Consider the following 16,636-nt stretch of genomic DNA (forward strand, 5'->3'; position numbering starts at 1 on the left):
AACTTATATTTTATTTTCTGCTTTCTCAACTCAACTGCTCACAGCTTTTCTGCTTTCCTTGTTTCTCCTTCTCTGCCCATCATCTTCTGTTCAATTTTCAGTCCAGAACAAGACTATGCAAAAGTTAGCACCCTCTCATCATAGCAGTCAGCAATGGAGCTCAGAAATAGTTTGTCCAAATGGAGTGTATCCCAGAATTTTGCCCTACTTGGCTATAGAGGCTAAATTAAAAGGTAAATTCTGTCCAAAAGAATTTTGTTGATGATGGCACAGATCAGGTTCTTTGCATTTTAACTGGAGGAAGGAGGAAGGAGAAGCAGAGAGAGGGACTGCCTGTGACAATCTTATCACTTTCATTCCTATTGCTGTCTTCTAGGATGTCACTGTACAGTGTTAGTTTTCTGCTTCTGATTCACGTGATCTTGTTAGGCCATCCTGCTTTATTGCATGCTGTCTGTGCACTTACGGAGCAGTCCTGCCAAACAGGACAGCTGCTGGTTCAGTTGCTGTAGCATTGCCATAAAAAAAAAAAAGTAGAGAACCCTAGGTGTATTAATTACATTATCTGTCCTCTCCAAAATAATCTGTTCTGCATTTAATAAAAAGTAGATGAAAAGTAGAACTGATCCATGAAAGGACCATGCTAAATATCTACTTTATTTTTCCATTACAGGATATTTGTGAAGATATATCTGATCACGTTGAACAAATCCACGCTCTACTAGAGACTGAGTTTTCCTTGAAGCTTCTGTCTTACTCTGTCAATGTGATAGTTGATATCCATACAGTACAACTGCTCTGGCACCAGCTACGTGTTTCTGTTCTGGTTCTGAGGGAGCGTATTCTCCAGGGACTACAAGACGCCAATGGAAACTACACTAGGCAGACTGATATTCTGCAAGCGTTTTCTGAAGAGACTAAGGAGGTATAGTAGCTAAATTAAATCTTGAGAATTTCATTTGTATTTGAAGTACCTCATCCCTGTTGCACACTTAAAATTGTTAGAATGACAATTTTAAGGATGGCTTACTAGATATTTTGCGTTTTAAGTATCCTTAGCTGATATCTGCTCTCACTGAAAATTAAAGCAAGTACCTTAAGGTCAGCTTTCAGAAGTGCCATGCTAATGGCTAGCAGTGTTTTCTCCTGACTAATATTTTCTATAAAGGATTGGAAACACTTACAGAGGTGCATCTTGTTCAAAGTCCTTGGTCTGTTCACTCATAAATTTAAGGTTCATGTCCAGTTTTTTTATCAGTTTTTATCTGCAATGAATTCTTTAATGAAAAGCTTAGAAGTATCCTCAGCTGATATCTGCTCTCACTGAACCAAATTAAAGCAAGTACCTTAAGGTCAGCTTTCAGAAGTGCCATGCTAATGGCTAGCAGTGTTTTCTCCTGACTAATATTTTCTATAAAGGATTGGAAACACTTACAGAGGTGCATCTTGTTCAAAGTCCTTGGTCTGTTCACTCATAAATTTAAGGTTCATGTCCAGTTTTTTTATCAGTTTTTATCTGCAATGAATTCTTTAATGAAAAGCTTAGACATTTGCCTTCTTGCTTACACAAACCTGAAGATTACACAATGTTTTCCAAAACTTCACAGACTAGATCAACATTCCTTTATAGCAGTGAGGATGGACTTTAATTTGCTTGAGTGGCAATTCTGCAATGTATCTCTAAACAGTCACACATTTTGTCTGAGAAACAATGATGCATGAATCATACATTTTTTTACTCTAATGGAGTGTAAAATTCACACACATGTAAATGGTTTGTAAATCTGGATTCATTTAACTAAAATGCCTTTCTTTATTAATTCATCATTCTAAATTAAGTTAGTTACTAGGACGCTGCAAGCCTAATTTTTAAAACTGAAAGAAGATGCACTTATTAATAGATAGGATAATTAATGGGTAATAGAAGATACCTTAGCAGGTAGAGGATTCTTCATTTGCTGAAAGTCCCAAGACTAAGATAAAATACTTTTGTTAGGACTAGATACATTTAGAGAAAGTGACCTCTAGATCAGTGCAGTGAGATTCTGTGACCTGTGTTACAGAGGAAGTCAGAAGTTCCCTAAACATGCCATGAATTTCTGATGACTCGAGTTTAAAGAGAATATGCACATTTCTCTGTGCACAATAGAGTGGGTGGTCCTGAAATCAATACTCAGAAATGCCCAGGCCCACCTTCCACACCCACTCTTCCTGATGTATACATACCGGGTGCTTCAGATTCAGTTTCTCCTTTGCTGCTGACGATAAACCTTCTCTGGCAAGTCTGAAGGAAATCCACACTTGTCTGAATATCCAGAGTGGTGAATTAGGGTGAAGTCATTATTTTATGACATGAATGTGGAAATTTCAAGACATAAGGAAGGGGCAGATTCAGATACTAAGCAGCAGGAAATGTCACATCTGGACCTGATTACAACTGCTATAATAAACCTCTCTCCAATACAGGGGAGGACTGACTTGGGAAGGATAGATTATTTTTCAGTGGGGAAAAAACATGTTGCCAGATAGGCTTATATGGTAATAAAAAAGACAAAATATCCCGAAATGAATCTTTTTTCCCACCCCAACTAAGACATAAATAATATTTGATAAAATTAATGGTTAGCAATACCAGGGACACAATATTAATTTTAAATTTCTACTCTATTGCTTGAATAAGTTCCCAAAAATTGCTCTGCAGTTTTAATCTTCAGATATTTATTCAAACTTTTCACAGGGTATAATGGTAGTGTCTTTATTTGATGAATATAAATAACTAAATAAAATGTAATGTAGAGACAATTGTATCTACTCTTATCTCCCTTTTTTTGTGTATGTGTTTCTTTTTCCAGCCAGGACTACTTTTTGAGACTAGTGATACAAATATTATCTATTAGGGATTTTCATGTATATGTGAATAGTGAGACTGTTTGAACAAACCTAGAAATCTTTGCCCATACAGATAAGTTTTCCTTGGAGAATCATTCTTCAAATTTTCAGTACTCCTTGGGGATTATGAACCAGGAATGACAGCTTAATTTTTTTCTCCTAAGATTAAGAAGTCATCTGGTTTGAAATGAATAGAAGGAAACTTTCACATACAAGAAAGACTTTGATTTTGGAATTCACTACTGTAGGACACTTAAAAGTAGAAAGAAGTTAAAAAAATAATAGGAAAACTAAGGAAAGATAGGAGGAATTATAACCTTTATATGAGGAAGTCCCTGTGCTGCTTATTGGAAGAAGCTGGGAGTGTGAGTAGAAATGTTGTGTGTTGAAGGGCCATGTAGGTATATCCACGTCTTTTAGTTCAGCTAGCAGAAAATGTTTAGAACTGATGCAAAGATGGGATACTGGACTAGACAGAAATCTGATCTGAACCAGTACAGCAAATGTTATGCTTTTCTACAGACCATGAACCTATCATTTCACAAAATGCTTGGCTCACTCCTTAAGTCAGCTGTCTTCTGTGTAATGCTGAAGAGTGGCTTTGCCTGCCAATGTTAACTGAGGAGCTCCACAGAAGAAGTGACCTGCCAAGGTTTTTTTCGTCTTTAGTGAGACAGTCTCATCTCCTTAAAATGCACTACTCTCTCAGTTCACAGTCAATCTAAGCACAACAGTCCTGCCTGGGCTATATTTACACTGTAGCTGTAACACATAGATGTGCACAAGCTAGCCTCAACAAAATGAACAGGGATAACACGGGTAGAGTAGCTACCAAAACATGAAAGTGTACAACACAGGCTCTCCTGGCTTGGTTAGGAATCCAGGTCATTAACTAGGCAGGTAGTAACTGAGCTTTTGGCTATCTCAGCAGTGCCATACTGAAAAGGATGCCAGCAGAAAAGAGCACAAAAAGTTTTATGGCTTGGAGGAAATGGCATGCTGCCTGCCACGACAGAGATGCCAAATCAAGTAAAGACATTTTTCTGAAATAAAAAACTTTGGAGAGTTAAGATCTTGAAGGATCATTTCTCCTTCAGGAATTACCCAAAGGTGGATAACAAGGAAAGAAAAATGAGTTCTGTGCAGCCTGAGTTCTGTCCAGCTGAACCTAACCTATGAGTCTTAATTATCATAAAGAGAGATAAAGCCAGGAAAAAGGGAAAGGATGAGTATAAGGCTATGTTAAAATACACTGAATCCTGATGTTCTCAAACAGTTGGTAAAGTCACAAAAGAAATATCTTACAAATTAAATTAGCTCATTTGAAAGAGTAAAAAAGCCCACAGAATTCTTCTGGTTTAAATATAAATACACAAAGGTATTGTATACAGCCACAGAGCTTTACAGGAATTATTACTATGTGAAAAGGGACAATTTTTTTGAACTAAGTTATTTCTGTTCGTAGCCAAACAAATAACTAAATGAAACATTTTTCTGAAATAAGAACAATAATAAAAACATGGTAATACTGGCATTAAATATTGCTCCTCTGAAGCACACATTTAAGATGCTTCTTGGAAAATGACCAAGCAAGATGGTTTAATGCATGTGATTGTAAATTTTATTAATGTTAATAAACACATTTTTAAGAGATGAAGGAATGGAGCTCGTTACTCAGGAGAAATGAAAACCCTTAGGGCCTTGGAAAAGGTTTTGATTTATAGATGGTTTTACAGTTTCTAATCTTTTGCTGAGATTAGAGAAAAAAAGCAGCTGTAATACTGATCATTTTTTATTCATTATTTTCCTTAATAAATGCAGCTCCAAAATATAAATTTGACAGATTTATAGAAACTTCCCCTTTTAATTCTAGACTATTGACAATGTACAATTTGTGGCATAGGTTTTACATCTAGATAGAATATGCCAAATAAAATATATTTTCGATGTCCAAGATTATGGTTGATAAATAACTTTTTAATAGATCTTTTCTATAAATAATATTTTTAGCTGTGTATTTTTTCTATTTTTACATGGAGTAATGCAAGCGGGGTGGACAGAGTACAGGGCTCAAACATTACATGTTTTTAGAAAACGGCAAACAATAGCCTTCTTTAATGATACAATTCTTGTTCAGCCCAAAATCCAAAGTGGTTTATTGTAAGATGAAGACATTGTGGGGTTATTGCACTTTCTTCAGGCCTGATGCCTAGGGGTCCTTAAACTATGGGTTTAGGCAGTGTCATGAGACAAGCTGTTCCAGAGAGTAATTCAGACAAGAACCTATTGTGGATAGTCAAGAGTCTGCTTTGAAAAACTATTATGAAAACCAGACGTGGGAAGAGAGGCCAGTATACCAACTTAGGCGCCTAAAGCTAGAGTCTTAAAACATGAGTTTCTGCCCTTTATGATATTTTTTTAAGTAGTTGCTGTAAGCACTTGGGCTAATGTTTACTTTTTTATTTTGAATTCTGCTTTTCAGTTTCTTTTGTCCAGCTGACATGCTTTACCAATTTCTCTTGTTCTAGATAGTTTCATGGAGTTACTTAAGATGCACACCAGTGTAAATAAGAACAGAAAGTGTTTCAGAGTTATTTGATCCTATGTTCATGTGTCAAATTATGTGCTTGGATCTGGAAGTAGTTGAGACCTGCCTAGGTGTTAGATCATTAAATTGTCTACTAAAAATATGCTTATAAACTGTTGATTAAATGTAATTTTGCTGTGATTGTTATATATAAGCCTGCTTTTGGGTCTTAATGTAGCTTTTTTTGTATCCTTCAAGTAACTCACCAAAACATTCATAAATATTAGTTTGGCTTTGATCTTAAAATCTCATTTGCCACCTTAGATGGCCTCTTCTGGCTATGTCTGTGTTTCTGAGCTTGAAGGACTTCCATTAGGAAGATGCTGATGAGGGGACGTGTCAGGCCAGAGGTTTAGGATTCCTGACTATAGCTTCTTTTCCTTAAGCTGTTCTCCATTTTTGCTCCAAGTATCCAGCAGATAAAGCCTCCATTGATAATGCTAGAAAAAAGTGAAATGTAGTTAGCTAACTGTGTCTTATAAATACAGGAAGAAATGTCTGTCATTGCTAGATGCTGCTTGGAAAACCATTCTGGCAATCAACTGAAAGATTGTAGAGCAGCATGGATTTCTAAGATCATAAGATTAACAAGGAGGCTGATTTACTCAGCAGTCCCCAAGATCCCTTCCCTCCTGTTTGAGGGAGTTAACACAGGAAATACTACGAGTCTGGTGTATGGAATTTCTGAGGCCCCCCTACAGAGGAAGTTGAACTGAGAGCAGAATTTAAGGAGAATACCAATACAAAAATGAGATGCCATTTTTAGGTAACTTGCTGCACCAGACTGAAATTAAACATTTTTAAGATTACGGAAAATACTTTAGAATGGATTGCTCATCTACAGGGCACTATAAAAACAGGCAGGTCAGCAATGAATGCTTTTCTAGATGTTAGTCAGTGAAACACAGAAGCTGATGGTTTGTAACTTTGTGCTGTATATGAAAATTAATCTTCTAAAAAAGTACCATTCTTTGTCTATTTCAGGACCGTCTTGACTCTTTAACTGAAGTTGATGATTCTGGACAGTTAACCATCAAATGTTCTCAAAATTACTTGTCACTGGATTGTGGCATTACTGCGTTTGAACTATCTGACTACAGTCCTAGTGAGGATTTGCTTGGTGCTCTGGATGATATGACCTCCAGCCAAGGGAAAACAAAAGCATTTGAATCCTGGAACTACAGTGAGATGGATAAGGACTTTCCAGGACTTATCAAAAGTGTGGGCTTACTTGCAGTAGCAACTGATTCCATTGCTTCTCAGTGTAATGAAGCATTAAATGAGAAAGAAACCCATGTACCTCTTTCAGCAGAAGATGGAGAAGACAGCAAAGACAGGAAAGGACCACACGAGCTCTCACTAGTATCTCCTTCTGCAGACTCCTCTCTTTCTAAAGGACGTTGCTCTGAAGATGGTGGTGTACCTACTGAAGGCAAACCAGCTCCCACTTTAAAGAAACCAGAATGCAATCTTCCACAGCACACTGGTGAAAAAATGAAACACTCTCACTGTGAAAACTCAACTCCTAAGAGGTCCATAAGAGACTGTTTTAATTATAATGAAGACTCCCCTACGCAGCCTACATTGCCAAAAAGAGGTCTGTTTCTGAAAGATGATGTGTTTAAAGATTATATAGAAGCCAACGATTTTAAAAGGCAAATCTCTCAGATAGTTAAAAATGAAATGAGTAGAAGTACACCTTCACTCTTAGATCCACCAGACAGGTCCAAGCTTTGCCTAGCTTTACAGTCACCGTACTGTAACAGTCCATCTGCAGTTAGTCAGTCATATGATTGCTTAAATACAATAGGTGATAGAAATTTTGACCACACAATAAGTAATCACTTTAAGAACAGTTCCATAAGTCTAGGGAAGTCTACTTTTTACACCTGTAAAGAAAAATCAAAGCACAAGAAGTCTCATGACGCTCCAGAGAAAGCGAAAGCTGGCAGAACACCCGGAGGTATGTGTAAAACGGCTCCACCAATACAAGTCAAAAAAAGAGGATGTTCTCTACAGAATGGAATTACTTCTCATAACTCTCAGTCTCTGGAGGAAACAGAAACAGATTCTTCAGATTCTTGCAACCAGAGAGACCCAAATGGGCAATCACAAGGTAAAACTGAGCCATTTAGTTCACCAACACGTAGCCAAAAAAGTGCTTCCTCAGCTGATTCTGAGCTTACCAACTCATCACCTCTTCTACTGAGAAAAAAGAACAATAAAAGCTTCTCCTCAACACCAAGCTATACTCAAAAAAACAGTAAAGATGGTGACATCTGGTATGGTTCTGATGAATATTTAGCACTTCCTTCACATCTCAAACAGACTGAAGTATTAGCTTTAAAACTAGAAAATCTGACGAAGTTGCTGCCCCAAAAGCCCAGAAGAGAAACCATTCAAAACATTGATGACTGGGAGCTGTCAGAAATGAATTCAGATTCAGAAATGTATCCAACGTACCAGACAAAAAAGCACAAAAAAACAGGTAGGATTTCACCAAGCTCTTCAAGTGATATAGTATCCTCCTTGGGTGACAGTATTGAATCTGGGCCTCTCAGTGATATTCTCTCTGATGAAGAACTTTGTATGCCTGTATCTTGTCTTAAAAAATACATCGAAGAAAAGTCAGAAAGGACTGCTGTCACTCAGCCCACTGAGAATGAGACTTCTGCCTCAAATAAATCAGCTTTAATTCACCAACTGATGCAAGATATACAACATCAAGAGAATTATGAAACCATATGGGAAAAAATTGAGGTAAGGCAATAATCTTGTGTTTTTCTGCTGTGTTCTTGATAAGCCTATATATGGAGATGGAGCTGTGGGCAGGGGTGGAGTTGCTTTCTTGTTTTCTTTGAATGATGAAAATAGTCTCATCTGGTGACTGCTAGAAGTAGACAACAGCAGTGATCATTGTAACTATAATAGACTGCAATCGACATTAGCTATACAGAATTTGCCTATGTTATTTTACTTACAGCAATGCCTTTAAACGTGGCAAAACTTTATCAAAAGAGTTTCTCTTTGCCAAGATCAGGTATGTGACAAGTTGTTTTTTGGATGAAGTGAAAAATAAACATTGGAAAATCAGGGATTTTTGTTGTACTTCAATGAAGTTATATTTAATATAATCCGCTTATTTTCTTTATAAAAAAGAATTGCTTCAGTCCAAGAATAGAGGAATCATTTTCTTGATTACTGTCATATAATGTATAAAAAACACATTTCTTTTTAATCAGTTCTCTTCCGTTGTAGTGATTATTTTCCCTCCAGTGTTGGTGGAACTAAGCATAACATCTCTCTATCTTTCTTCTTTTCTTTCTTTTTTCTTTCTTCTTTTTTTCTTTCTTTTTTTTTTCATTTTTTTATCTTTCTTTTTTTTCCCCTTCTTTTTTTTTTTCATTGGGGGGACAGTGTTAGGGTTTTTTTGTTTGTTTCTTTTTTTACTTAAATAATCCCTCCTAAATAATGACAATTTAATAGTGTAATATGTAACAATGGCAATACAGTGTCCCATTAAACTTCAGATGAGATAGGATTTCATTCTTGGCTTCCGGTATCACTTCTTCAGAAGTAACTCTTCTTTATAATGTAGAAACATTTGCAGTAGTTAACACCACGAGAGATCTTTCAAGAAAAAAGGTAAACTTTGGAAAGGGAGGTAAATTGAAATGATTAATCAAATAAAGACCTTGCCAGTAATATAATTATTTGGTTACATTCATAGTAAATTTTTGTTTCAATATTCTGATGAGTTTCTCTTCCTGGCTATTGTAGAGGAGAACATTTTATGACCATCCTCAATATAGTTTAGCAAAAAGGCTGTCAGAAAATCCATCTGCTAGATTTCAAAATAATTTTAAATCCATGAAATATACATTAAAGCATGATCTTGGAATTTAGATGCTAAATCTGGTATCTGCATTATCTTCTGTCATCAATCTCCATAAAAGCTAAGAAGAAATAAGGACTTAGTTTTATAACTTCAGTAAATGCTTCTTGCAGTTCACAATATCTATAACTTTTGAAGACATGGGAAGCCTTATGATTAGTAGAAAAGTAGTTGAGCTAGAGTTGTTTGAGTATAAAGTCAGGGTAGAAAGCACAGAAAGAGAACTTTCTTCTTAAACAAAGGCAGGCTCCACATGAATAAGTAAGATGCTGTCTTTCAAACGATGCTACAAGACCCTGTTCAAGGAAGGGAATTGTTGAGTGCCCAGGGACCAGCTCCCTCCACTTGACACTGACTAGCATCCTTTTGGCAAGCAGCAGATGGCAGAAGAACTTTTTGCATCGCTTTCTCATATAATCTTAATAATTTTTCTTGAACTTTTTGGAAAGGTAATTCTCTTTTTGGGGGTCATCTGTGTTTGTGTGATTCCCTGCAGCTGCAGTTCAGTCCTGGCAGAATGGAGGAATAAGAACCAGCTGTATCAACTGGCTGCAGCTGTAAACACCTGCTTCCTCTGCATACCCATCCTCTCCTCACCTCCTCTGGAGAGTGAATTGAGCTCCTGACAGCAATTAAAGGTAGTTAGCTGTTCTCTGGCCAGGCTCAACCCTTCTAGCTAGTGATTCCAGCTGCTGCTCTTGTCCTTGAGGAACTGTGCTACTGCTGACGCTGCTTTTCCTACAGTTTCTCAGTGTTCCTGGTTGTAATGAATGTTTGGGAAGCATTGATCATGGAGTTTGAAACTAATCTTATGAAGTACATTGTGGGATGGGGCTCAGAGTAGAAGGGCTTTAAACAGAAAGAAAACTAAATGCAAAGAGCACCGCTAGGAAGAGAGATCGCTCAGTGATCCAGGCCCTTAAAAGCAGCACACAAGAAAGCTTCATGTTTATCTCATGCCAAAAGATGTGCACTAGCTACACTAAATGGCTTGAAAATGTACTTCCTGAATGATGAGTAAAAACAATCAAGAGAAAAGTTTTGAAATATTTTGCAAAGCAATTATAATATTTTAAAGAAATATAAGGTTTTCCCAAGCTCCTCATTTACCTGAGTTTTTCCATTGTTTCTAGTAATTATACCTTCTGCTTGTATGACTGGTAAAGAACCAATTTTTCAATACAAGAGCTCTTCCCAAGGTAAATCCTGCCTCAGTAACACTATGGTGCCTTGCTGAGGTACTTTAATTTGACGTAAGTAATAGCAAAATAGAAAATTCCTCCCTTATGTGATATTACAAAGTATTGTAAACAAAATCTAACTAAAAATAACATACCTGTGTCACAGCCGAGTCCCTTCTTTAGTTAGATCCCCTGTTTCATAATTCCCTAAGCAGAGTATCAAAAGTGTGCCATTGGTTTTTTAATTGTCATCATTTGGCATTTACATTAATTCAGTTATTTAATAAGATGTCTCCAAGTCAAAAAGAATTTTCCTAATTACATGCATACATGTCTTAGCAATAATTCAGTATTACTTTTGTTAGCAGGAGTTTTGTGCTAAGAAAGTCAGATCTGAAATGAGAACTTAATTAAGGACAGAAGAAGCATGCTCATGCCCATTAGTAATCCAGTTACACTGCTGCAAATGTCTAGCCTAATATATTTTATTTATTGAGATTGTAAAACAAAACTAAAATAACTCAACCTTTCATTTTGGGATAACAGCTTAGAAATGACTGTCAGCCTCAAAATCACTGAAAGTCATATTTTAGTTCGGTAATAGGGCAAACAAGAAAGTTTCAGTATTTTATTATGATGGGAATAATTTTGAATTAGTATGAATCTGGTAACATCTTGATAGCAAGCCATTTGTTGAACATATGCTAAATCCTTTATTTGAAGCCTTATTAATTTCTCTGTTATATGGAGGGTAGTCATATGCAGAAACTGGAAAAAATGTAGTTTGTCATACTTGCAAATTATGCAGATGTCCTTGCATGGATATAATCATGTTGTTAGTCTATCTGTCCAGAAACAGAATTCTGCTTGACTGGCCCATTAGCTGTTACAGAGGATCGCTTCCTTGCTTTGCAATAAATATTGCACACTCTTGACATATTTTGCCTTGCGCTGCAGCTAATTCTTTGGCTCATCCTTCTTCTGCCATTAGTTCTGAGTACCTCCATTCTGGGGCACATAACAATTTCCATGGCAGCTCCTTGTATGTTGAAGAAATTACTTTTTGGAGTTAAATAAGAGAACAAATGCCAAATTCTGAATGTTCCTCCTATTGTTAAAGTATAGTTTTGCTTTTAGTAGCTACCCCAAATGAATTTACAGAATGCAGATTAAGCTCTGCAATTTCTGTTATATTAATTGGAGGGGAAAAGAAATAACACCACCGTTTGCACAGGTAAAGTCAATAGAGTTATTTGCCATTAGAAGATGGCTGATTGTCACTTCTCATATATAACACAAGGACTCCATAGTGTCAGTTTCAGAATGCTTTAAGGTTTACTTTCTGTATATGTTTTCCTTAAAATCATACTAATAATTTATTTTTTCTCCCATTTTTATGTACAAACTGAAAATTTGGAAGAAAAATACCTGATCTTGGGCTGATGTAATGACGGTGCATTTTCAATCATCTTATGGGACTAAAATAATAACAATTAAAACCTTGTTCAGTTTTATCTCCTCTAGAAAGAACACTAGATTGACTCTATTGACATGCTTGTGCTGTAATGTGTGGTCACTGACAATCCCATTCTACTTAATTTTTGAGGGAGCTATTACACAGGGTAGAGATGTAACCATTTACAAGACACTCCATTTAAATAAAGACATTTTCGCTTTGCAGACCTCAGGGTTAATTGTATGAGCAAATTGCTGATTTTTTTCCTGTTGTACAGACTTATAGCTTGTTTTATTGCAGGCTCTATTTCTGTAAGAGGCAGCTGAATTTCCTCTGCAAGAAACAATTTGATATCTATCAATCTCATCTTCTTAGCTCATCACATTTAATGAATTTTCCCTGAACTCCATTGGCTCTGTATTTTGTCTGGGGAGCCCAGTCAGCCTTGGCACTGGTTACCCATCTCCTTGACGTGCAAAGGGAGCAAAATAATGCTGCTGTTCATGTTTCTCTGCTGTGGGTAAGAGCATGTCCCAGGTACCTTACAGCAAAGAGCTGGATAAAAGATTTTGTTGCCTTCCAGGTCACAGTCAGGGACCCCCTCACCCTCATGCAACTATTTGTCACCTCTGAACTGAAGATCTCTCAGTAGAGCAGAGATTAAAGACCTCTTTCCCAAATTATTGAAGTAATGGGGATAATCTTCCTGCCTAGGAGGAACTAAGAATTGGTGCAGCCTACAAAGGAGAGTGCAATATCAGAGCTAAAATTGTTAGTGTGACAAATAGCTTGTGTGTTTGGGTGGGAAAGATCTGTATTTTTAGAGGGTGGTCACAAAAGGTTACTAAATGGTAGGCTTCTGCAAATGGTTAATGGACTTGATAGAGCAAGTTTGTATTGGAGATACAACTGGGAGTCCCTCTGGGCGGTGGAGAGCCAGTTGGTTAGAAAATATTTGGAGAACTGACAAGAAAGAATTTGTGTTGTTTAGACTGAAAGGGGACAGAGTTGCTTCTGGGCAGAGAATGGACTGGAAACACACCAGTACAGTTAAGGTAGAAGCTGGATTGCTTGAGGGGAAGCAAAGTTTATTTGTGTTTGGAGGTGATATTCATCATTAGGGAGGAAAGCATGTATAGGGCTGTGGGGCTTGGGTAGTGAAAAACTAATAGGAACCGATAACGCTGATGGGGCTTGGTAACAAGGGAAAAACATAGAACCAAAATCAGTAATGACAGAACAGGTAGGAAAAGCAAAGATAATCAACAGGGAGCAGGACTGACTTATTTTGGAGTACCAGATAAAGGATTATTAAAGTGTTGTAGTGCTCACTTCAGCCCTCTTGCTTTCCGCAGTAACAGTGCTTCTAATACTGATCCTTTTAAAATAAATGGATTAAAATAAATGGATTGCATATTTTTCCTAATACATAGAGTACTTGCCAAAAATTGTTCATCTCTGAATCTTACTTATACTGCTTCATACAGTTTAGATTGAAATACTGCTCTTGGTTGATGACCAGTTTATAAAAACCAGTAAGTGAAAGAGGTATCAGATCCAGAAATTCCTTGGCAACTCTGCAGTTTTCTCAGCAGTCTTGCTGTTTTGTGCAGCATAATTGAAAATGTCACTTCACATTTTGTACTGAGAGTCAAGTTTGCATTTTGCTGTTTCGAGGCTGACGATACTCCCTTGCTCTGAAAGCCCATCCCTCAGTTTTCAAACTGGTTAAACTATTATTAAGCAGTAATGTAGTATAAATATGGAACTCTCAGTTTTACTCAGAGAAATACTTCATTACTAGAAGATGATATTGAAATACAGTGAACCCTCTGTTCCTTCAAAATATTTAGTTCCCTAACAGTTTGCTTGAATTTTAAACTGCTTCTCCAAGTACATTCACTTTTCTTTGGCATTTGCTTTACGACAAATAGTCTGAGTGCATTTGTCACCAGCAATCTTTGCAAAACCAGAAACTTCTGTAAGCTATGCAAATTCTGAATTCATAACTTTACATCCAAACCTTACTGCAGGAATTATGCTTCCTTAAAGAAACACAGCTATTGTGAAGCATATGCTTGTTCAGAACTGTTTGAATTTCCAGTGTAAAGACCTCAGAATGATTTGGCAGTGAGGAGTTTTACATCAGGGATTTCTTTACATTTGGTATTTGGCAAGACATTCTAAATAATTTGGGAAAGGAAAAAAAAAAGAGAGAGAGAGGGAGAGAGAGAGAAGTAGAAAAAATCTGCTCACAAAACACTTTAGTAGCATTGATTTGAGGCTATGTCTTTACTAGTATTTAGAACTTGTTGTAAGGGATATGTCTACATCCAATATTTGGCTCACATCTGATGTGAGACCTTTGGCTGCAAAAACCTCCCGATTCTCTCTGGTTGCATACATAGTTGGATACCACATCTCAGCTCAGGGATGGCTACCAACAGCTTAGATGAACCAAGGAACAGTGGCTTTTGCCTACAGAAATTCTGTGAGCCCTCTTCTTCTATTCTAATGCAGTCACTGAGATCAGCTTTAAGTGGCCATTTGCTTTACAGCCCAGAGTCATGTCTTAAGCATCCGTTTCACAGCTTAGCCACAAGGCTGCACCAGAGCCATCCACATTATTTATCTGTGAACTGGGAAATTTCTAGAAATTAGTCAAGGACTATTTCTGACCTTTTGGATCTCTGCAAATAGGCAAAAGGGTGCAGCAGAGCTGGAGATGGAGCGAAGGAATGGTAAGGCTGCACGAGGTGGACTTCCTGCTCTCACTGTAGCGAAGGACAGGCTCAAAGGTGAGCAGTGGGTCCAGTTGACCTACCTGGAAAGCCAACCTTATGATTGACTCTTTTCTATCAGAGCAGATCCATTATTGCCTGGGATTGTTCAGTGCTTTCATTTCTCTCCTGGAGGCAGAGAAAGGCACTCAGAAACTACTGAAGTAGGTCTGGAAGCCTTCAATGATGGCAGTAGCTTTCAATACACAGAAGGAGTCAAATTGCTCTTGGGAGTTTACTTCAGGGTGTGTATGGTGATTTAAGAGGAATCCTTTTGTGTTTTTCAGGACTGAATCCTCTCTAACTGCTGTCTTATAAGGGGCAGGTAACTGGGAACAGGGAAGAGCTGTTGTGAAGAGTTTGAGAGAACTTCTGAGCTACCCTGTTAACTAGTTACTGTATCAATTTTAGTGCCTCTTGAAGTGCCACCACTTTTAAACAGAAAACTATTTAAATTTAAAATGTGATTTCCAATGTTCTCTTAAATATTATAAATATGGAGGGGTGAGAAAGAATGCCCATTGCTTTATATTTTCATAGTGATATGCCTTTCCCAGTGTCTTAAGGTCGGGCTGTTCTGTTACATAATATACTTAGGCTCTTGGATATTTATGTTTTATGTATCTTCTGTGGGGAAGAACAGGATATTCCAGACAGATACAGTATACCAAAATCACTATGCTCTATTCTAAATATTTAATTACTTAAATAATACATTGCTACTAACTTCCACCTAAATCAAATTCCAGTCTATCTACTGTTGTTAATGCATCATTGCCTTAAAATGTGTACATGCTAGAGATGAGTCAGAGAAAGAGAAATGTTCAAGGGTCTAGAGAGGATTAACCTGAGAAGAAAGATCAAGTCCACTTACGTAAGATTACTGCATAACTCCTCAAAATATGTTAATATCTTTTTCTTCTTGTGTATCTTTATATGTTTTGACAGCAACTGGTTTTCGTTCCTTCATCCTTTCCAGGATGTTACGATCAGGAATGAAACATTAAATCATGCTGACTCCTAAATCACAGTTGTCATTATTAGGCATCAGAGTGAATCTAACTTGTGGTAAATATGGACAGAACACTGCCTCTCAGAGCCTCGTTTCAGGCTGTCTGTATGCTTATGCAGGTATTTGAAAGTTACCTTGAAAGCAACTAGAAAGGCAAAAAAACCTGTTTTCTTGTCCTAGGTTCAGGTTTTGGAGCACAGATGATAATCCTCACAACCAGCCGAGCTGTCCTTAGCAAATCAAACTGGAATCTTATCTGAATATTCCTTTATTGTTAGTAAATGCATCTTTTGAATGCTGATTCTCATGCAGGTCAAGTAAGGTTACCAGAACAAGGGCTGGATTTGCCTCTGGTTTCCCTCAGACAATGTTTGGAAACTTTCCAGGCTGACAGAGGGAGAACAATAAGCAAACAGATTTTTGATAGTAGACTATGTAGATGTCCAAGTCACAGAAACTTAATAATGCTAATTGCTTTTTTCCTACTGATGCCAGCATCTGACTATGTGAATGTTTCCTCATTCCTTTAGTACAAGACTAAAGACACACAGGGTAATTTAAAATGTAAATAATGCTGCACTATTAGCAGCAACTGAACTATAGCAGCTAGCATAAAATTGGCTCAGGTAAGGCCAAACTAGGGTCAACTTCATCTATACATTGCACAGCAAATCTCCTACAGCTCTGCTGAGCTACAGAAAACAAAAAAAAATGTAAATTTGTTAGCAGCAACTAAGTTTCTGGAGTTAAAAATAAAGAATAAGAAGACAAAAGAAAAAAAAACAGATTGCTTTTACTTTTTTTTCTGTAAACATATCTGAATTTTGAGATTAAAA

At 37.0% G+C, this 16,636-nt stretch overlaps 1 protein-coding gene across 1 annotated transcript; it reads left to right on the forward strand.

The window, feature by feature from the left end:
- Window positions 1-640: 640 nt before the first annotated feature.
- LOC104545030 (A-kinase anchor protein 6-like) lies at window positions 641-8,236 on the forward strand (the record flags this gene model as incomplete). The annotated part of the gene is made up of 2 exons (XM_010190058.1): window positions 641-925; window positions 6,461-8,236. Coding segments are annotated over exons 1-2 (2,061 nt in total), but the record flags the coding sequence as incomplete, so codon positions are not given.
- Window positions 8,237-16,636: the final 8,400 nt, after the last annotated feature.

The sequence above is a fragment of the Mesitornis unicolor genome, unplaced genomic scaffold (genome assembly GCF_000695765.1).
Source record: "Mesitornis unicolor isolate BGI_N332 unplaced genomic scaffold, ASM69576v1 scaffold18878, whole genome shotgun sequence".
Lineage (NCBI taxonomy): Eukaryota > Metazoa > Chordata > Aves > Mesitornithiformes > Mesitornithidae > Mesitornis > Mesitornis unicolor.